This window comes from Loxodonta africana, chromosome 14, assembly GCF_030014295.1.
Source record: "Loxodonta africana isolate mLoxAfr1 chromosome 14, mLoxAfr1.hap2, whole genome shotgun sequence".
Lineage (NCBI taxonomy): Eukaryota > Metazoa > Chordata > Mammalia > Proboscidea > Elephantidae > Loxodonta > Loxodonta africana.
Genome location: NC_087355.1, coordinates 38,207,833 through 38,231,527, shown reverse-complemented (window position 1 = coordinate 38,231,527; position 23,695 = coordinate 38,207,833). Strand labels below are relative to the sequence as shown.

Genomic DNA, 23,695 nt, shown 5'->3' with positions numbered 1-23,695 from the left:
ACTAATTGCCCTTAGAACTAGCTTTATTACCATCTTACTGGCTCTATTAATCAATAAGTTGAATAAAATCCTTGATATGTTAAGCCCATATTTATATGAAAACCATACTTACAAAATTTAAAACTATCCTTTGACAGGAAGAAATGTGGCCACATAGAAAGCATTATTATAATGCAAGTGTAAAATAATGAGAGGCTGACTGAGGTGACTGTAGTGGAAAGAAGTGATTTTAAAACCCTCGAGAAATTCAATATTTCTTTTCAATAAGGAAATGTGAAGGGCAGCATCTTATAAATTGTGAAGTGTCATTTAAATAAACATATTAGTATTATTTCCAGATTCTAAATTGCAAATCTAGGGAAATCATTATGACCAACTGACATAAAAGTTCAAAGAATTTATATAAATCCATTTTTGATCAATACATATAATGATTTCAATGGAGAAGTGAAGATGTTTATAATTTAGCAGTTTTAGCTTTCAAGTTCTGCAGTCTGAAATTGATCAAACATGCAGTCAAGATTTACTGATAACTACTGGTGATTGGAATACCAAAGCTGGAAACAAACAAGAGGGAACAGTGGCTGGAAAATATGTCCTTGGCGGAAGAAATGATGCTAGAGATCGCATGATAGAATTTTGAAAGACTGATGACTTCACTGCAAATACCTTTTTCAACAACATAAACAGTGACTATACATGTGGATTTCACCGGACAGGATGCACAGGAATCAAATAGACTACATCTGTAGAAAGAGTTAATGGAGTAGCTCAATATCAGAAGGCGGCCAGGGGCCAACCTCGGAACAGACCATCATTTGCTGATATGCAAGTTCTAGTGGAAGCTGAAGAAAATTAAATTAAATCCACAGGAGCCAAAGTACAACCTTGAGTATATCCCACCTGAACTTAAAGACCATCTCAAGAAAAGATTTGGTGCATTGAACACTAATGATAAAAGACCAGATGAGTTGTGGGATGACATCAAGGACATCATACATGAAGAAAGCAAGAGGACACTGAAAAGACAGGAAAGAAAGAAAAGGCCAAAATGGATGTCAGAAGAGACTCTAAAGCTTGCTCTTGAATGTAGAGTAGCTAAAGCAAATGGAAGAAATGATGAAGAGACCTGAACAGAATATTTTAAAGGGTAGTTTGAGAAGACAAAGTAAAGTATTATAATGGAATATGCAAAGACATTGGGTTGGAAAACCAAAAGAAAAGAACACACTTGGCATTCCTAAAGTTGAAAGAACTGAAAAAAAAAAAATTCTAGCCTCGAGTTCCAATATTGAAGATTTCTACAGAAAAAATATTAAGAGATGCAGGACGCATCAAAAGAACATGGAAGGAATACAGAGTTATTGTACCAAAAAGAATTGGTCGATGTTCAACCATTTGAAGACATTGCATATGATCAAGAACTGATGGTAATGAAGGAAAAAGTCCAAGCTGCAACGAAGACACCGGTGAAAAACAAAACTCCAGAAATAGAATACCATTTGAGATGTTTCAACAAACAGATGCAGTTTTGGAAGTGCTCACCTGTTTATGCCAAGAAATTTGGAAGACAGTTACTTGGTTAACCAACTAGAGGACATCCATATTTGTGCCCATTGCAAAGGAAGGTGATCCAACAGAATGCAGAAATTATTGGACAATATTAATATCACACACAAGTAAGAATTTTGCTGAAGGTCATTCAAAAGTGGTTGTAGCAGTACATCCACAGGGAACTGCCAGAAATCCAAGCCCAATTCAGAAGAGGACATGCTGACGTCCAATGGATCTTGGTTGAAAGCAGAGAATACCACAAAGATGTTTACCTGTGTTTTACCAACTATGCAAAGGCATTCGACCGTGTGGATAATAATAAATAATGGATAACATTGCAAATAATGGGAATTCTAGGACATTTAATTGTGCTCAAGAGGAACCTGTACATAAACCAAGATGCAGTCGTTCCAACAGAACAATGGGATACTGAGAGGTTTAAAATCAGGAAAGGTGTGTGTCAGGGTTGTATCCTCTCACCACACTGATTCAATCTGTATGCTGAGCAAATAATCTGAAAAGCTGGACTATATGAAGAAGAATGAGGCATCAGGATTGGATGAAGATCCATTCACAACCTGCGTTATGCAGATGACACAACCTTGTTTGCTGAAAGTGAAGAGGACTTGAGGCATTTACTGATGAAGATTAAAGACCACAGCCTCAATATGGATTGCACCTCAACATAAAGAAAACAAAAATCCTCGTAACTGGACCAACAAGCAACATCAGGAGAAAAGATCGAATGTGTAAAGGATTTCACTTTACTTGGATCCACAATCAATGCCCATGGAAGCAGCAGTCAAGAAATGAAATGATGCATTCATTGCATAAGGTAAATTTGCTGCAAAAGACCTCTTTAAAGTGTTAAAAAAAAAAAAAGTCACTTTAATGACTGAGATGTGCCTGACTTGAGCCTTGTTGTTTTCAATCACAACATATGTATGAGAAAGCTAGACAATGAATAAGGAGGATCCAGGAAGAATTGATGCCTTTGAATCATAATGTTGGCAAAGAATATGGTGTTGGCGAAGAATACCAAGTACTGCCAGAAGAAAGAACACATCTGTCTTCGAAAAAGTACAGCCAGAATGCTCTTTAGCAGTGAGGATCATGAGACTTTTTCTCACTTACTTTGGAAATGTTATCAGGAGGTACCAGTCCCTGGAGAAGGGCATTATGCTTGGTAAAGTAGATGGTCAACGAAAGAGGAAGACTGTCATCAAGATGGATTGACACAGTGGCTGCAATGATGGGCTCTAGGGTAACGATTGAGAGGATGGCAGAGGACCAGCTAGTGTTTCATTCTGTTGTATATAGGTTCACTATGAGTCTGAACCAACTCGATTGCACCTAACACCAACAGCTTTCAAAATATATTCAGATATTATATTACTTATTTTTATGATGACCATGAGGGAAATGAAGAACAGGTAACTTGGTATTCAATTCACAGTAGAGGACAGGGCTTATGGAGAGGCAGCTGAGGACATCCCCCAGAAAAGCAACAAAAATGTTGGAACAACTATCAAAATCAATAATTTTAGGACTCTGAATATTAACCCAAGTCACTCTAAAAAAACGGAAAAGCCTTTATTTAAGGGGAAGAAATAGACATTTCAGAGAAGCGAAAGCTGAGAGAATTCATCACTAGTAGAATTGTTCTATAAGAAACACAAAAGGTAGTCTTTCAGAGGAAAAAGGACACTGTATGGTAAACTCTGGTGGTGTGGTAGTTAAGAGTTCGGCTGCTAAGCAAAAGGTTAGCAGTTCAAATTTACCAGGCGTTCCTTGGAAACACTATGGGGCAGTTCTACTCTGTCCTCTAAGGTCACTATGAGTGGGAATATGCCCAAAGGCAATGGGTTTGTTTGTTTAGTATGGTAATTCAGATCCACATGAACAAATAAAGGGCACTGGCAGAGGTAATTACATAAGTAACTTTAAAAACGGTATAAAAATGTATTTTAACTGTTTTCAGATCTCAATAAAGAAAATGGGTCACTCAAACAACATGTGGGATGTGTTAGGGTTGATCCACGAAAGCAGATCTTTATACCTTTAGCTCTGGACTTATTAACTCTATCACTGTAATGACATCTCAATTGGACAAAAATCATAGCACCTTGTGAGGTACACACAGATATTGAAGGCCATTACTAGATATTATGTAGGGCCCTGTAGTCAAAATTCAGTCACAATTTAAACAATTATTTCTAAAAAAATAAGGAAATCAAATGAGTAGATGGGGCAATGGGTTAAAAAGATTATTAAAATTTATCAGTTGAGTTATTAGTAAAGCATAGTAGACCCTGCAGCCAGGTTGTCTGGGATTGATTTTCCATTCCACTCCTTAATAACTCTATATTAAGCAAGTCACTGAAAAAGGAAAACAAACAAACAAAACAAAGCAGCAGTATCTGACATGTAGAAGCTGGCCTGGCACTCATAGCTAAGGCATGTCATTCTCCTAGAGGAGAATTCTTCCACAATACCAACCTCAAATAAAGTTTCTCTGAGATCCTGATAAAATGAAGTGAACAAGATCACTTCATAATGACATAAAGAGAGTCACTGTGCCACTCACAGAATACCAAACACCCTGTCCGTTGGCTAAAATGAGCAGCTGCTACTTCTTTATCTATTACAGCTTTTTTCCTATTCTTGTCTGACCATCCCTATATATAAGATTTGAGATATACGATCATAAAATTGACCCTGCTTTCTGTTATCAAATCTAGAGTGAACCCCCAATTCCGTAGACTGTCCCCCAAATCACTCAACTAAAACCCAAATCCCATGATTGTTTCTGTCTAACATCATCTCACTGAGACAACCTACAGTTCTCCATAGTAAGTGTCCTTCTTCACTGCATGAGTAATAAACCCAAGTTGGTCAACTATCAGTGTGTCCCTGGTTGTATTTGACTAGACAACATTGATATTACTTAACCTTTCTGTATCTTAGTTTCCCAATCTTTGAAATAGGAATATTAAATACACACATCATTGGGTTGTTTTGGACATTTGGTGAGATGAAACACATAAAGTATACAGAATAATGCCTGGTACATACACAGTAAAAGTAACAAGACAATAACATGGGAGAATCTGCTTAAAACCTAAGGCACTACATTTCAACAAGGTGCTAAACTTTCAAAATAGGTGCAGAGAGACAGAAAACTCCAAAGTTTCTAACCCACATAAAGCGTACAAAAAAATTGAGAATGGAGATTGGTAGAGCATTTTTGAAAAGAATTTCTCTGGAGAGCCCTGCTCTAGGTTTTACTATCTTTTCTCCACGGGACTGTGATGGGGGACTATGCCTCTCTTACCTTAACTGAAAGACAACCCCTCAACAAGACCACATGGAGAACTTGACGTTCATTCCCAAAAGTTAAAGGCCATATTGTGTGCTATTGTCTAATTACCTCTTAAGAAATCCAAAGGTTAATAGACAGGCTAGTAGACAGCTGACAAAGATTTCTTTAGAAGTAATTGCTTTGGAACTGACTTACCCCCTCAAAATTTGTCAGGCAAAGATTGTGGAAGTGCTTTCCTATGGACTCGTGCGTAAAAGAGAGACAGAATAGAGTTCTACTAGGGTTGCACTGGACACGGGGGAGAGTGGAAGTAAATGATCTCCGCAAGGGAAATCTGAAGTTAGCCTTGAATTCCTAAGGAGGAAAATGTATTATCACTATTAAGAAATTACAGGGAAGGCCCCTCCCCAAATATTAAGAAATTTCTAAAAGCCCTTGAAGGTGCTGGTTAGGAAAAGGTCAACTTGAAATACTGGCCAAGCATAGAGTGAGAAGCTAATTTATGTCACTAACACTCAATTCAGAACATTTTCGCTCTCCTCATCAGTTCTTTGTCATCCTCTTCCTTCCCATTTCCTGCCTGCTCCCACCCCCAAGAGATCAGAAATCACAGGTGGCAAGCTGAAAATGAGGAAGCAAAGATGCCTACCCTGCTCTCCTTGCCAACTACTGGCCCCTAGCATTGTGGTAGGCAGAATTGAAAAGTGACTCCATGACCATGACCTTTGGCCCATGCTGTTACTCCTGTGATTATGTTATAAACAAAGAAATTTTTCAGACGTAACACATGGGGTCATCATGAGTTGGAATAGACTCTATGGCAATTAACAACAACAATAAGTAAGATTTCTAACCAACTGACCTTAAAATATTGAGACTATCTGGATGAATCTAACACAATCACATGAGCCCTTTAAAAGCATAGAGTTTTCTTTGGCTGGTAAAGAAGAGAACGTCAGAGATTCTAAGTGAGAGAGTTCTTCGTTACTGAGTTGGAGGAGACCACATGTACGGAGCAGTCCCTAGGATTGGGGAGTGACTCTGGCTGACAACCAGCAAGAAGACAGAGACCTCATTTCTACAGCTGCAAGGAACTGAATTCTTCCAACAACTTGAGTGAGCAACTCTTCCATACGGCCTCCAGATAAGAGCTCAGCTAAGTCAACATTTTGATTTCAGCCTTGTGAGACCCTAAGAAGAAAACCCAGTCAAACCTGCCTGGACTTCTGACCTACAAAACGGTGAGATAAAAAATGGGTGTTGTTTTAAGCTGACAAATTTATGTTGATTTGTTATGTGTTAATAGAAAACTAATACAAGCGTGTAGCAGGCCCTTCAGTCTTAAATCATGTTTGGATACTTGCTTATTAGCAGACTAGATGTATTAATACCTCAATCGAGAATATTTGACCACCAAAAGTGCTCATAGGACATTTTGTGACTTATAAATGATAAAAAAAAAATCATTAGATTGAGTTTTGAAAGGGCAAGGAAAGAATGTCTCAGTGAACAAATATCAAAGGATATGGGAAATATTATACAGTTTTTTTGTGGCTTCTTCCTATGAACTGTACTTATTCATCAAACCAGTTATTTAGTGAGTATCCAATTATTGTTTGTTATTATTTTAATGGCAGCATCCAAAACCTAGAGTTATATTAATTTTAAAATCTTTACATAATAGGGAAAATCATTATGTTTATATTTTTTAACCTAAATATTTCAAATTGTATCAGATTATTGTCATCAATAGCAAATAATCCCACACACAAATAGACCTTATCATTGAGGGACATGGATAGTAATGCAAACATAGAACCTTTGAATCTCTAAATACATTATTTATCAAGGATTAAATTTTATAGTACAGTAACATGTGTTTGCAAATATACCATAAAGTAGGATGTCTGCAAATCTGAAAAGAGGAATACTGTATTTGATATCTCATTGCTGCTTTTCTCATACTGGGCCCAAATTAACCCTGCCACCCAAAAATCTTAGCACCTGCTAGATTTAAACATTTTATTTAGAATATATTATATTAATATAAGTTCAAAAAAATTTTTTTTTACTTGCTTATAAATAAAAATCAAACTCAAACATAAATGTTGACTTGTTTTTACAAAACAAAAAATCTTTATAAAAAGGAAGAGTGACTAAATACATAATGCAGAATATAATATGAATAACATTATTTTCTGATTTTTCTCTTTTCTTCAAATACACACACACACACACACACTCTCACACTCATATTGTAAACAATTTCCCCAAGTAAGAACTACTTTAAATGCTAGAAGTTGTTCTAAATATTTGGCTGGTTCTATCATTAAGAAAACATACCTTCAAAATGCCTATAAAATACCTAATGGCATAAAATAAAATATTGAGAAACAGTTACATGATATACAATTTTTTCCCACTTAGTCAAAGCTTTTCCAAAACCACAAAATTAAACAAAAATTTTACTTAAAATTTATATTTTTCTTTTCACACCCGTGTATATTAATAATAGGTAAAAGAATCATATGAGAATGAAAATACATCTTAATTGTTGTATCTTATTTTTAACGAGGAAGTGTATTTTTATATCAAAATTTCTACCACAAAGAAAAAACGAGGGTGGGGGAGGGAGAGAAGGGAAGCATATTTCCTGTGGCAAATTGCTTAAGAGTTAAAGCTCTTCTGATTAGCATTGTTACGAAGGAGACACCAGCTTATAGCCTGCCTCTGGACCAAGGAGAAATACTGATTGTTGGAAAGTAGATCTCTTGATAAGAACATATTCAGTGTCCCTGAAACCTCTCACAGACATCTTCCTAGCCACATTCCTCCTCCAGTGAAAAATTTGGTATCCTAGGCTTTTGATCAAGAGAAGTATTACCAGAGGTCAAAGTCTTCGGACATTCTTCCTGTTAAAACAAACCAATGGACACACACACACACCCCAGCGACTATCTGATTGTTACAGTGTCACCTTCAAATTTTCCTTTTGGGAAGGAAAATTTAAATCCATAGCTCACCCATTTTGAACAACTCTATTCTCAGTCATGCGTGGTTGAATGAGATACAATCAATAACAAAAAACATAACTGTGGCAATTTGTTTTTTAAAATATAAAGCAATTCTTTCTCATTACAAAAGTGTTACATTTGTTTTAATGGTCAGACAAGAATTTCAGGTATCAGTAAAATTGAAGTAGTTATGTTGGTTTGCTTTATCCTTAATCTAAAGGATTTGAGGTAGAAATTCAGCATATAAAAACATATTACTTTCATAAAAATAATAATCAGAGAAACTATATTCCCTGTGTCATTACATGAAAAAGAGTGAATTTATATTTGCTTAAACTTAATAACAACTATGTTCTCATTTTTTAGATGTTATAGATAATGTAATAATGAGTGCAGCACACAGATTAAAATATATATTTCCATCTTCCAAAAGTTAATAACCTCAGTCGACAAAAAAATCATTCCTCAAATCCTTTTAAATATTACACTTGTCTTTTTTTTTTTTTTTTTTAATTCAATTCTACCCATCCCCAAGTATAGTGAGTGAATCATTTGCTCCCTCTGGGTATTTACTTAAATAATTGATTAACTGACTCATTTAAGTGATACTGGCTCTTTAATGTGATTTACATGGGAGCAAACAGTGAATGTGACCTGTATATTTTGGGAAAGACATCAACTTTAATATAGGTTTTTGAATAATACATTTAGAATTTTTTAAAAACTGACTATATTTAACGATCTTTGATAAATGCTGGCAATGTAATCATCTATGACTTGAGGTCTCTCTTGGAACATATTGGTTTTACTTTTTAATAGATCACCTCAAATTTAAACAATTCTTCTTAATACCAAATGCATTATTAGTAACTTGGTAGGAAGATGACAAATCAAGGTTTTTGCTCATGGTTATTGTCTAGTTTAACGTATCATTTATCATCAACTTGATATTTTTCAAAGCTCCTTTTATTTTCTCTTGTGTCCTGTCCTATGCTATTTTAGAGATGAATCAATATTTCAGATGATGAAAGCAATGGAATAGATGGAGACAAAATGAAGTAATATGAAAACGCACATTAAGGTTATTGTTCTTCATGTGTGAAATGATCCTTTCAGAAAAAGTAACCATTATTTTTCTCATTATAATTACTTAGCTTTTATAAATGCATTTTTAACTCTTTCAGAATAAAATATAAAATATTTAGACTATAGAAATCTTTCTAAAATTAAATACAATATTTCATTTTCTTGTAAGTTGTGACAAAACCAGCACAAAATATTGTACTCAAACACATTTGTGTTCAAAGAAAGTTTAACTAATTAGACAAACAACATATCAGTAGTTTTATAACATTAGTCTTAAAAGGAAGTAAATGTAGAATGAAATTTAAAATATGACTAGCACACACACAACTAAACTGTACACTTTACTATCTATCTGAATTTTAGGCTGTCAGATGGCGAAGAAGGTTCTAATACATGCTTGAAAGAAGTACTTGCATGTGGGAAATGTTGATTTCCATAAAAGAGTCCACAGTGTATTTGCCTTGCACCAGTTAAAATAATTAGTACACGGAAAGAAAAATCTGGCCTATATCAAGTGAGAATATTGTTATATTAGTTGGTGGTTAGTAATTATTGGTTAAGTGAAATTTACCTTGAGGAGTTTTGTATTTGAATACCACAGAAGGAAAAAAAAAATTAACAAATGTTATTTCAAATTTTAAAAAGTCCCTGGGTGCCACAACGTAGTGGTTAAGAGCTACTTTTGCTAACCAAAAGATTGGCAGTTCAAATCCACCAGGCACTCCTTGGAAACTCTATGGGGCAGTTCTACTCTGTCCTGTAGGGTCACTGTGAGTAGAAATGGACTCGACGGCAAAGGGTTTGATGGTTTGGGGTGCCACAAAAAATTAAGTGCTCTCCTAGCTGAAAGGTTAGCAGATCAAACCCACCCAGAGGTGTCTGGGGAGACAGCTTGGAGATCTGCTTCTGAAAGGTCATCAGTCTTGAAAACCCTATGGAGTAGTTCTCGTACGCACACATGGGATTGCCGTGAGTCAGAATTGGCTTGACAGCAACCAGCAACATTTCAATTCATAATTTAAAAAAAAGATGGGTATGTAAATTTAGACTTATTCTTTTCATTCTGAATAGTTAGGTAGGTATGATATACATATTCACTAAAAGACTAAAGAAAATAAAATCCAAAAACCTTGAAATTCAAATGAGTGAAATCAGTCAATCATACCTGGATAATCAAAAAGATCTCTCCAAATTATTTAAAGTCAGTCCCTCACCTCCCATGATTTCTACTAATTTCTCCTCTTTAATCTTTTACTCAACATTTGGCATTCCCTATTTTTTTTTTTTTTTATTATGCTATGACTTAGTAAACTCTACTCATTTATCCTTCATGTCCTTCCTACTCAATTGTACATCCTATTTGAATATTTATAATATTTGGAGGCCCAAACACAGGTAATAGTGTGATTATTCTTTTACTACTATTAAACCAAAAACCAAACCCGTTGCTTTTGTATCGATTCCAACTCATAGTGGCCCTATAAGGCACAGCGGAACTGCCCCATAGGGTTTCCAAGGAGTGGCTGGTGAATTTGAACTGCCAACAGTTTGGTTAGAAGCCAAGCTCTTAACCACTGTGCCACCTAGAAAATTACAGAGAAAGAATAAATATTACAAGCCATAGATCTTCAAATATGCTTGATCTAGATTGTACACTGGAGGATAGTGAACTTGACCTGAACCAAAAAGATAGAAGGAATAACCTTAGAGATAAAAAAAAAAAAAAAACCAATAGATGTCCCAGAAAAGAAGACAGTGATGCTATTAAAGATTACTTAGGAATTAGCAAAGGTTTCAGTAATTTCAAATGAATGGTTTTGAAAATATTGCTAATATTTTAACAGCACATTTAAAGCAGGCAGAAGGGGTAATTATAAAGGAGGTTATCTATACATTATAGATGTTGTCTCTATAAATAACTACAATTATTATAGTTAAATGTTTTACTATATACAAGGGATACACATACACATAAATTTATACACACACACACTTGTGTGTCCTGATTTGTCTGGACACACAAATGAGATACCTCCATTCTTTTCAAAAATTCATCCAATAAAATGATCTAATAGTTAAAATAAAAGACATTTATTTGTGCTTACCATATAGGTCTGTATCTTCAATGATTGCCACCTCAACCTCTGTTCCAGTAATGACTGTACATGTGAAAGGAACGCCAAGAAGAACACTAATCTCACCAAAGGATTCCTTCTCCTTCAGTTTACCCATATAAACAAGCTTTCGAATTTTTTTCTGTAAGAGATATAGAAAATTTATGTTTTATGCAACCACTTTATTATAATGAACAAATGTTGATATTATCAGAAGCTCACTGTTCATACATCATTTTAGTTCCTGATATTTAAAATAAATTAGTTATTTCCTTCAAATCAGAGAAAAGATTAGATATGTGTTTCAATTAGAACAACAGTTAATTGATAGACAACTTCGGTATAAATTAGGTAATTGAATGCTAGTCATTTAGTGACCTACAAATTAAATCTTTAATTTACCAAGATGGTTAGGAAATATTGAACTCATCTCATTTTTCCAAAGTCCTAGGTACTGTTTTGTAAACATAGCTTAGCTTAGTATGTTTTGGAAAGTACCATTTGTTATATGGGCCCCAATTGCAAAGCACACTCGTTGCTAATAGAGAAGAAAGAACAGAAACAGAGAATGCCAGGGCCAAAATTGATGGGATTATCTGCAAAAGAAAGAATTATCCCCTGACTTTCCTGTTTAAATAAAAAAGAAACATAACGAAAGTGAATTTGACTAAGGGAAATAGCACTTTTGGTCCAAATTAGGGACCTTGTGGAGAGTGGCCTAAATGACTTTCAGTATGGATCATTCTGGAGAAAAAATTTAGGCCTCAAGTTATCTTTTACTGGAGATGCATCAGATTGAAACAGGGATGATATGGTAAGTAAAACAAACAAACAAAAAAAACCAAACCCAGTGCCGTCGAGTTAATTCCGACTCATATATATGGTAAGTAGTAAGACATAAAACACAGAGTGTAGCTGTCAGGAGGGTGACAGGAACTAAGAGAGGTAGAGGCCTTTTCTAAATATCCTGAAGTCAAAGTGTAATATTTCACTCAAGATGTTGCCACTTATATAAATGGCAAATCTTTAAGCTGCATGTGACTAGTACAGCAGAATTCAACTAAGTTTATATATTAAATTGAATTCCACTGAAAAGTGTCTGACCAGCCAAGAATGATTAGTGCCAACTTTGTCTAAAAGAGACCTGATTCAGTAGGTGATTCAGAAGTTTTCAGTTTGTACAATATCTGCCTACCAGAGGAAGGAGAATATTTGAGGAACGCCAGGTCTCCCAAACAGTCCTTGCTGGTGAGAATGAACCCCTGGAGTGAGGGATAAGAAAAGGAGAGAGAAGAGGTCTTCCAAAACTATTCAAACCTTACTTTCTTAAGAACTAGACTCAGTAGGGTTGTAAAACATTACTTTTCCAGTCAGACTCAAATGTTCTCAGAGCACTGAAAATGTTTCTATACGTTCCTGGACACCGTAGTAGAGAAAAGATAATGTAGCTAAACAGTTCCCTCAAACAGGATAATTGCTACTATTTAAAAAAAAAATTGCTCCCCTCCAAGCAATACAATGAATTGGGGGAAACTATAACAACAACAATGGTCTGAAAATCAATAAGCTTCTACATATAAAGAAAAATATGTTGGTATTCTATGTGACTTTGCAATATATTAATATGTACATGTTTTTATATAATTTATGTTGTGAAAATACACGTTCATATCCATGTTTACAGGTGACATGAGTCAGATATCCTCAGAAATGAATTTGTAACTCACTTTTTAAAAAATCAAATCTATTAAGTTATAGTTTACATAAATAAAATGCACCTGTGTTACAGTTTAATTTGGATAACTATACATCCTGCAGTTGACATCCCAATCAGATACAGAACATAACCATGATCTCCAAGAGTTTTCCATGATCCTTTGTAGTCAATAGCCAATATAACCACTGCACCCGACAAAAACATCTGATTTTATCACTACACATTTTTTTTTCCCTTTTCTAGAAATTTGTAAAAATGGAATCACACAGAATGCATTATTTGGTGTTTAACTTTTTTGCCCAATCTAATTCTTTTCATATTTATTCATATGCTTGCACATTTCATTAGCTTTTTTTATTATTATTAATATTGTGTGGCATTCCATCGTATAAAAGTTTCACAACGTTTGTATGCATTCAACTGCCAGTGACAACTGGATTATTTCTGGGTTTTGGTTATGAAGTTTTATGTAAGTATTTTTGTAGACATATTTTCAATTCTCTTGAGTAAATATGTAGAGTGGAATGGCTGGGTCATATGGTAAGAGTATATTTAGCTTTATAAGAAATTGACAAACTATTTCCCAAAGAGATTATAACATATTATATTCCCGCCAGCAATCTATGAGAGTTTCAGTTGCTCTGCTTCCTTGTCAGCTCTTGATACTGCCAGTCTTTTTAATTTTAGCCAAACTGATGTGCTTATAGTGGTACCTTTCTGTGGTTTCTTTGATGACTCTGATGACTAAGAATGTTAAGCATCTTTTAATATGCTTATCAATCATTTCTATAAGTTACAACTTGATTAAAAAAAGAAGAGAAACCCAGTTTAGAAAGGGTAGAGCCTTTGAGCGGAAATTTCACAAGCAAAAATAAATGAATACTCAGCAAGTATATGAAAATATGTTCAATATCCTTAATCCATTTTAGTAAATTAATTGATTAATAAGAATATACAGATATAAAACTTACCACTTTATTAGGTGGCAGTTTCACAAGTCCTATAATACTTCTATAAATGTTACAATATCCAGAATTAATGTAAGCCACATATGAAATTATATTTCCACTTTCCACCATCACTAAAAATGAGAGAGAATTCATTATTTCACACATTGTTCTCTATATAAAAAATTATTAGATATCCTAATATGACAATAAAATTAACATCTTTAATTAAATAACAAATAAATGCAAATTTCTTAATGATTGTCAATTTATAGGCAATACTTGGTATATGATAAAAGATTTAAGTCTAATATTTATATCTGTAACTTAATATGGATGTAAACACTGACAAAACTTTGGTAGCAAAGGCAGTGGTGTGCTGGTAAACTGATGTGGGAGAGGGAAGTGAATGGGAGGTGAGCCCTGGTTTGTAGCATTTGCTGATTTCTGTGGTATTAATGGAGCCCTGGTGGCATAGTGGTTAAGAGTTATGGCTGCTAACCAAAAGGTCAGTAGTTTGAATCTACCAGCCACTCCTTGGAAACTATATAGGACAGTTTTACTCCATCCCGTAGGGCCACTATGAGTCAGAATGGACTCAACGACATCAGATGGTGTTAATATTTCCATCAAAGCTCATTTCAAGTTTCCAATGTTTCAACAACTGGTTAAAAAAAAAAAAAAGAAACTGACTATTTAATAACTGGCTTTCTGGAACCTCTACAAGCCAACCTCTCCTCCACTCCTCAACACTCTACTGAATAGAGTCTAAAAGCAACTGCTTTGAGATCATACTGGCCTGAGTTGAAACCTTATTCTGCCACTTGCTATGTGACCTTAGATAAATTACATTAACCCCTCTCAGCTTCAGGTTTTTCATCTTTAAAATGTTAAAATTAGGCATAGTGGTTAAGAGCTCAGCTGCTAGCCAAAATGTCAGCAGTTGGAATCCACGAGCCACTCCTTGGAAACCCTATGGCGCAGTTCTACTTTGTCCGATAGGGTTGCTATGAGTCGAAACCAACTCCATGGCAAGGGTTTAGTTTGTTTTATTCCAAACCCTAAGAGCCCTCGTGGTGCAACGGTTAAGCACTTGGCTGCTAACTGAAAGGTTGGCAATTTGAACCCACCAGCAGTTCATGGGAAAAAGATGTGGCAGCCTGCTTCAGTTAAGATTACAGCCTTGGAAACCCTTTGGGGCTGTTCTACTCTGTCCTATAGGGTTGCTATGAGTCAAAGTTGACTTGCGGTCAGCGGGTTTGGATTTGGTATCCCATACCCTACATATGCTAATTAAGTGCATATAAAGTATTTAGCAAGATGCCTAACCCATAGTATTGCATAAAAAATCATGTTACTATCATCAATATTATTTGCTTAAATTTGTGAATCCACCTTAAGGCCAAGATGTACTTGGAGGTAAACTATATTAAAAAGCAGTTAAGATAAAAACCACCTGATCTACATAAAATTTCAAGTAAGTTATCAACATAATTTTAATTTAGATAATGAAGTCAGATGGAAATGTATATATTACTATTTCAAACTGATTTTCTGCTTTGTTCATTATGAAACATCGATATCTTTCTGAAAACCCCAAACACAAAAGTGGTAACCTAAATACACAGTACAATACAAAATACAGTATGTATTTTCCCCATGACTTTATAAAGCAGAGTGATGTTGAAGTTTGCAGACAATTGCAGAATACATTTTCCAATATTCTAAAACATTTCCATTTATTTCACAGTGTAAAAGAATATGTATAAACATGATAAAATTATTGATGGCATCAAAGTAGTAAAGATGCTAGAGAATACAGAGTTCTTTTAAAAATATGGTTAAAAAAAGAACAAAGTAACAGTTGCTAAAAATAATTTAACACCAACAAAAATTAAACATAAACTTACCATGGAAAAAATACTTCAAAATAAATCCCATGTGGCATTTCAATTATTTTTTGGCATGTTTACGAGAATATGCTATCTCCTTCTTCTTATATAATATTCAAGGTTTATAATGAAAAAAACTTAAATGTTTTTCTACTGTCACCCATCATTTATTTTGTTTAAATAGAAGCTATCGTAGCCCTTCTATTGTCTTATGCTATATTTCTTACAGCCAAACAATGATATTATAAAGTAAGTTATCTTAAGATATGAAAGAATAATATGTGTGTGGCATATGTGTACATTGTATACCCATTGCTGTCAAGTCAATTCCTACTCATAGGGACTCTATAAGACAGAGTAGAACAGCCTCATATGATTTCCAAGGCTGTTTTTTTTAATCTTCGCAGAAGCAGACTGCCACATCTTTCTCTCGTGGAGCTGCTGGTCGATTTGAACCACCTACCTTTCGGTTAGCAGTGGAGTTCTTAATCACTACGCCGCCAGGACTCCTTGTACATTGTACAGACAAGAAGAAATTTTCTCAAAGATTTTACTCTAAAAGCAAAGGGTGCTCTTCTACCAAAAGATTATACAAGAGTGGAGATTATTTACCTTCTTTTAGTTAATCAATGAGGATATAAAGGAAGGCATAGAGCCTCCTGGCAATTGTTAAAAACTAGGTAAGGAAAGGATGCACTTAAGCAGATACTAGGGAAATTCATCACTCTCAACTTACAGAGCTGCACTACTGTAATCTTTTCTAGAAAGCCAAGCCTTATGTGGATCACAGAGAAGCATATGTAATACGTAAGAGGATGAAGGCCATTGGACTTTTTCTTCATTACTGAAGGCAAGTTGTTGATGGAAAAGCTGAACTACTGCAGCAAAATCATTCAGGCAGTCACATTCCTTAGAGGGGACATATGCTACCTGAATAATAGTCTAAGGTCTTATGAAAACCATAGCAGATGTTCACCTCAATGAGGACAATACAGCAACACCCTTCTCATCTAGGTAAACAGCCTGATTTTAGTATACAATAAAACTACACACCTTCGCACTTAGATAAGAAATTTTAAATATTAATATTACTGTTTTTATACTAGAAGAAGAACAATACCAATTACTTCTAAATATCTTAAATGCTCCCCCATTGTGTGATTGTGTGTTTTCTACTTTTCCTCATTCACCCTCTAATCTTGCTTCCCATTTCCAGGAATTTATGCTAGTGACATCAAAATAAATGTCATCTGCATATCCTTTCCTCCTGGGTTACAGAAAATGAAAAACAACATAGAAAGATCCATGGATTGTGCTACTATTTTAAGCATAAATATTTAATCATGGAAGATACAGATTAAATTTTATTCCTTATTATTTAGAGGTCATGTTCATTAATGTTTGAGAAATAAAGCTGAATTTATATTTAAAAGTTAGATTTCAAATAATTTTATCAAAACTCAGACTTAGTATTCTAGAACTTCAAAGTATTAGACAGTTACGAAAAGAACAAACTTAAGGCAAATGAGAAGGGCAAGAAACAGGAACGCCTCAAGAAAGTGAACATCGGCCTTTTTTTTCTGTTGTTTATTTATCATATGGCAGGAAAGTCACAATTCTTCTGATATAAAAAACAAGTTTATGCCAATTTTCAGATCAGTTAGAAACCCAAATAGCCATGAAAAGAAGTATAATTCCTACTGGCTATTAGCATTAGCATTGGGACAGTGAAAGTCTCAGTTTAAATGAAAAGTCGTGATTAGAAAGATTGTTAATGAACATCTTCTTAATTAAAATAAACCCCAGTCTATTGGCCTAACAGACCAAAAAGCTTAGTTTTGGAACAGAGATGTATCTGAGGTTCAGCAAGTTGGTACCTCTTCAAGCTGCAGGAAGTAATTGGATGGATACCAGCTTTCCTTGTAAAACTAGACCACCAGGGAAAGAACACTATAAAAAAATAGTACAAATCAATGCTACTTCTGAGACTTATTTTCCTTTGGGAGAATCTTTCTGAATAAATTGCTTTTCTAACTATACTTAAAGTTGACTTTTATAATGTCATCAGGAAGGAACTTGATGACACATTACATTTACTGAACATCTTTGTCAGGGTTCATACTACAGAAAGCTTAACCAATATTAAACCCTCATCTCTTCATTATTAAAAAAAGGTATATATGTTTATATGCAGATATATAGATAGCATTTATGGCTAAGTAGAGACAAATTCTAAATGGAAATGTATATCAGAAGTATTGATCATTGGTTAATTACCTAATTTCCATTTATATTTTGCCTTCTAAATTCCATGACACATTAAAATAGGTCTTCCTTCTGAAGAGTGAATATTATATGTAAAACATCCTAGTGTATATTAAATACCTGCCATTTGCATAAGAAGTTAAAGAGCATTGTCTCTAGTCTCACAAATTTGTACTGGTCTTAGTTATTAGTGTTCAACATGTCAAATTTATTCTTGAGACGGTCTCTAAATTCAGGTGGGATATATTCAGGGAGGAGGCTTGGTGACGCTGCAGTTAAGAGCTCATCTGCTATCCAAAAGGTTAGTAGTTCTAATCCACCAGATGCTCTTTGCAACCCTATTGGGCAGTTCTACTCTGCCCTATAGGGTCACTATGAGTCAGGAAGCAACTCAACAGCATGTTTTTCTTTTTTTTTTATTCAATACTCAAGGTCGTATTTTGGCTCTCATGAACTTGTTTTAATTTTCCTCAGCTTCAACTTGAACTTGCATATTAGCAATTGTCTGTTCCGAAGTCGGCCTCTTGCCTTGCTCTCACTGACGATATTGAGCTCCTTCATTGTTTCTTTCTACAGATGAGACAATTCGATTCCTTTGAACTACATCTGATGAGGTCCACGCGTATAGTCACTGTTTATGTTGCTGAAAAAAGGTATTTGCAGTGAAGAAGTCACTGGTCTTGCAAAATTCTATCACGCAACCTTCGGCGTCATTTCTATCACTAATGCCATATTTTGCAATTACCAGTCCTTTTTCTTTGTTTCCAACTTATGCATTTCAATCACCAGTAATTATCAATGCATCTTGATTGTATGTTTGATCAATTTTGGACTGTAGAAGTTGGCAAAAATCTTCAATTTCTTCACATTTGGTGTTAGTGGTTGGTGTGTAAATTTGAATAATAGTCGTATTAACTAGTCTTCCTTGTAGGTGTATGGATATGATCCTATCATTGACAGCTTTGTACTTCAGAATAGATCTTGAAATGTTCTGTTTGACAATGAATGCAATGTTGTTGCTCTTCAATTTGTCATTTCCAGCATAATAGACCATAAAATATAATTGTTTGATTCAAAATGTCCAATACCAATCCATTTCAGATCACTAATGCCAAGGTTATCAATGTTTATGTGTTTCATTTCATTTTTGATGACTTCATTTTCTTAGACTCATACTTCATATGTTCCACGTCCTGATTATTAATAGATGTTTGCAACTGTTTCTTCTCATTTTGAGTCATGCCACATCAGCAAAGGAAGGTCCCAAAAGCTTGACTCCACCCATGTCATTAAGGTCGACTCTCTTTTCTACTTTGAGGAGGCAGCTCTTTCCTAGACATATTCTGAGTGCCTTCCAACCTGAGGGGCTTATCCTCTGGCACTATATCAAACAATATATCGCTGCTATTCATAAGGTTTTCATTGCCCATTTCTTTCAGAAGTAGACCACCAGATCCTTCTTCCTAGTCTGTCTTAGTCTGGTAGCTCCCCTGAAACCTGTCCACCATGGGTAACCTTGCTAGTATTTGAAGTACCGATGGCATAGCTTCCAGCGTTACAGCAATGGGCAAGTCACCACAGTACAATAAACTGAGAGACAAGTGGTGGATGTTTACAAACAGATAACCCATTATCTACTTCTTCAAGTCTTCTTTATGCCATCCCCAAAATTTAGTTTGCCCTATAAACAACTTGCACTTTTCCTACTTTGTTCATTTCTGGATATTTAAGTTTTTTATTCTTTTTAAATAGTGTTTCCCATTATTTTTATATGATTAATTCATTGTGAAAAATGGAAGCTGAGTCTTGCTAATATACCAAAAGAGAAAGTTTTGGGGGAAGGACAAACCTTTGATCCAAAGTCAATTTCATTTAGGGGTCACAGTTAGAAGTAAGCAAGTCTAACAATTGCTGTACTCAAGAGTTTTACTCCATGAGGAAATAGTACTGAGCAAATTTATATTAGGTACCAGATAGACTAAGCACTTCTGTCATGCAAAAAGAGTAGATCACCACAGGAAAAATTAATTGACATTATCAAATCATTGCCTACATGCTGGGTAAATAGAAACAATTAAAAGGAAATATATTTTCCTTTCTTTTTTCTAGCACTGTGATGAATCTAGACATATATGGAAGGATGGATATTTAAATATATTTCATATCAATAAGATATTGCATGTTAGGGAAAGTAAGCATTTGTGTTTATTCTGTCATTTTAAATTGAAATATCAATTAAATGTAATGACAAAATAACCTTATATCATAGAGTTCTTTAGAGGGCTGAATGAAATAATCTAACTTAACCTGCAAGACAAAGTGCTTTGTAAACCAAATAGTACTAAATTAGTAGAAGGAAATTATTTTCATATTTATGTAGAAAGAGAAAACTTTCTAAGGTTTCCGTTCTGATATTTAACCGTTGTATATTTCTAATCATAAATTTTAGTTAATCATAGTAATTGTCCATTTTATAATGGCACACTGATTAGTTACTTTGTCCTGTCATTGCCTAACCATTTATATTCATTTCAGCTCAATTACTTAAGCATCATTATTTTGGATGATGAATAAGCACATACTAAATGGATTGACCCAAGGAAATACATGGATGGAACAATGTATTCACCCACTACACCTAGTACACAGGATGATTAAATTTATCCATTATTTGAGATAACTTATCTGATTAATTTCACAATAACTAATTTGATTGAAGAGCTATTTCACTTGGTATATAGGTTGGGTTCTCTAGAGGAGCAAAACCATTTGAAGTGTGTGTGTAAATACATACACAGAGAGAGAGAGATTTATTTCAAGAAAATGGCTCATGCAGTTGTGAAGGCTGGCAGGTGCCAAATCTGCCAGTCAGGCATCAGGCTGGAGGCTCCTCCAGAATCACTTGGCTGCACAGGCTGAGGAACCCAAAATTGGCAGGTCAGAGGGTAGGCTTCCGGCTAATAGGGCTGCAAGAGCTGGTGAATCCCAAACTCTGCAGGTCAGACAGAAGGCTGCTGGCTCACATCCAAAGACCCAGAGGACACAGGATGATGAGTCGGATGCAGAATCCAGAGAGGGCAAGCTTTGCCAGAACATCCATACATATTGGATGTAGGCCACATATGCAAGGAAACTCCACTTTCAACTGATTGGCTGCTCATTGGAGAATGACATAGTATCTGCCAAACCACTGAGAACCATGGCCTAGCCAAGTTGACACATAACCTTAGCCATCACAGTATATCTTAAAGTATCATGACAAGTATAGGTAAACCATTTGAAGAAAAGAAACTATTTTATTACAAGCCATGTCAGCACATCGATTATATTAAACTCAAATTAGTTCAATACTTTAGATGATATTTATATAAAATAACATTTCAGTACTTCTACTGGTGATTCAGCCTTCATTTTTTCTTGCATAATATTCTTTTGACAATTAAAAACTGAAAGTTTTTATTTTTAGTATTTTTTAAAACATCTTAAAAAGATATGGTTTGGCCCATTTCCATTTTCTAAAATGGGATATTAGTGCTTTTCTTACCAGATTTTGTAAATTCTTTATATTAATCCTTTTTTCTAGTAATATTGTTGATTCTTCTGAAAGTATTGTTTTCTTAATCCTATTACATTTACATATAGAAAATTACATAACTCCATAAAAATTGTTTAATCATATTTTCTCCTAATTGTCACTTTTATTTTTAATTAAAGAATTAATTCATTTGAAATCATTTTTGCCACATGATGTCAGGTTAAGTATCTAATACCTCTTTTTCCATATGTGTATAGATTATTTTCTAACTCCTTTTATTAAGAAAAATAATACTAGCCCTTCATCAATTATGTATGATACTTCATCTGTTATATACGATACATTCTTCTGCACACTAAGGTCTTATATAAGTTAATGCCCTAAGGAATTATAAAGAATATGAAAAGAAAGCTGTTAGTGTTTTCATAAGAAGTAAAGTTAGAACGGGTATCAAAAACGGTATATTCATACACACTGACAAGTAGCTCTAATTCTAAGAATTCTTCCTATGGAAATAATCAGGGAAATTGCTAAATATTTATGTATTAAGTAATTTATAACCAGGCATTTCAGATATTGTATGGAACATAATAATAGGGAAATGGTTAACTGAATTATAATAACCCATAAAACATACTGCCACTAAAAATCAACACTCATGGAAGCAGCACTCAAAAAATAGAACAATGCACTGCGTTGGGCAAATCTGCTGAAAAAAAACCTCTTTAAACTATTAAAAAAACAAAGATGTCACCTTGAAGACTAAGGTGCCCTGACCCAAGCCATGGTGTTTTCAATCACCTCATATGCATGCAAAGTCCAGACAATGAATAAGGAAGACCAAAGAAGATTTGATGCCTTTGAATTATGGTGTTGGTGAAGAATATCGAATATACCATGGAGTGCCAGAAGAGCGAGCAGAATACCAGAATGCTCCTTGGAAGCAAGGATGGCGAGACTGTGTCTTACATACTTTAAATATGTTATCAGGAGGGATCAGACCCGGGAGGGCATCATGCTAGGTAAAGTAGAGAGAGGCAGCAAAAAAGAGGAAGACCCTCAACAAGATGTATTAACAACGTGGTTGCAACAATGGGCTCAAGCATAACAGCAATTGTGAGGATGGCACAGGACCAGGCAATATTTTGTTCTGTTCTACACAGGGTCTCTATGAGTCAGAAGCGACTCAACAGCATCCAACAACAACAAAAGTCATAGTATTTAAAAGTTAATGACATGTATAGGCTTATAATATAAAAACAAACAAACAAAAAACCCAAACCCATTGCCATAGAGTTGATTCTGACTCATAGTGACCCTGTAGGACAGGGTAGAACTGCCCAATAGGGTTTCCAACGCTGTAATCTTTATGGGAGCAGAGTGCCACATACTTCCATGGAGTAGCTGGTGGGTTAGAACTGCCAACTTTTTGTTCAGCAGCCCAGTGCTTTAACCACTGCACCACCAAGGCTCACGATATAATGACCAGTAATTCTATGTTATTCAACTTTGGTTAAAAATACGCAATGCTATTAGCTTTTGATTTTAAAACATAGCAAAATATAGGGTATAGCCATAATAGTAGATGTCTCCAGGAGTATAATTACAGGTTATATAAACTTTATACTCGTTTGTCTTCTGAAAATGTGCACGTTGAATATATATTGTCTTCATACTTACATGAAAAAAAGCATTTTCTAACAGAATTAAAAAAAAAAAAAGGCTAATTCATAATTAGTCTCTAGCAGAAGCATAGTATCACCCCTGCCACCAAATCGATTCTGACTCATAGCCACTGCCACCCTGTAGGACAGAGTAGAATTGCCCCATAGGGTTTCCAAGGCTGTAATCTTTACAGACTCAAACTGCCACATCTTTCTCCCATGGAGCAGCTGGTGGATCTAAACTCCCGATTATTTGGTTAGCAGTTGAGACCTTTAACCACTGCATCACCAGTATAAAAGTAAACTGGTTTTAAGATTTAGGCTCTGAGTTACTATTACTGTTGTTTTATTACTTCTCCATCAAAACGCTCCTTGAGTTACATACACACGCACCACATCCATCCATACATACTACACATGTGCTATGAACCAAAAGACAATTACTTCTGTTGTTGGAAATCCTGCTAATCAATCATTGATCTAAAGGAGATGGTAAGGAATTTTAACTCTTTGATGAAATAATTACCCTCTGTCAGAAACTCCAGAATTACGATCACTTAAGATGTGTTTACAGACACCACTGAA

The 23,695-nt window shown here is 34.8% G+C and overlaps 1 protein-coding gene across 1 annotated transcript in view; it reads right to left on the bottom strand.

The window, feature by feature from the left end:
* Nucleotides 1-10,728: 10,728 nt before the first annotated feature.
* CNBD1 (cyclic nucleotide binding domain containing 1) overlaps nucleotides 10,729-23,695 on the bottom strand; it is a 378,419-nt gene continuing 365,452 nt past the window's right edge. The window contains exons 9-10 of the mRNA XM_023545853.2: nucleotides 13,779-13,888; nucleotides 10,729-11,232 (exon numbers count right to left, since the gene is read on the bottom strand). Of these exons, the coding sequence (XP_023401621.1) occupies nucleotides 11,068-11,232; nucleotides 13,779-13,888 (275 nt within the window). The 3' untranslated portion in view covers nucleotides 10,729-11,067. The remainder of the gene's footprint in view (nucleotides 11,233-13,778; nucleotides 13,889-23,695) is intronic.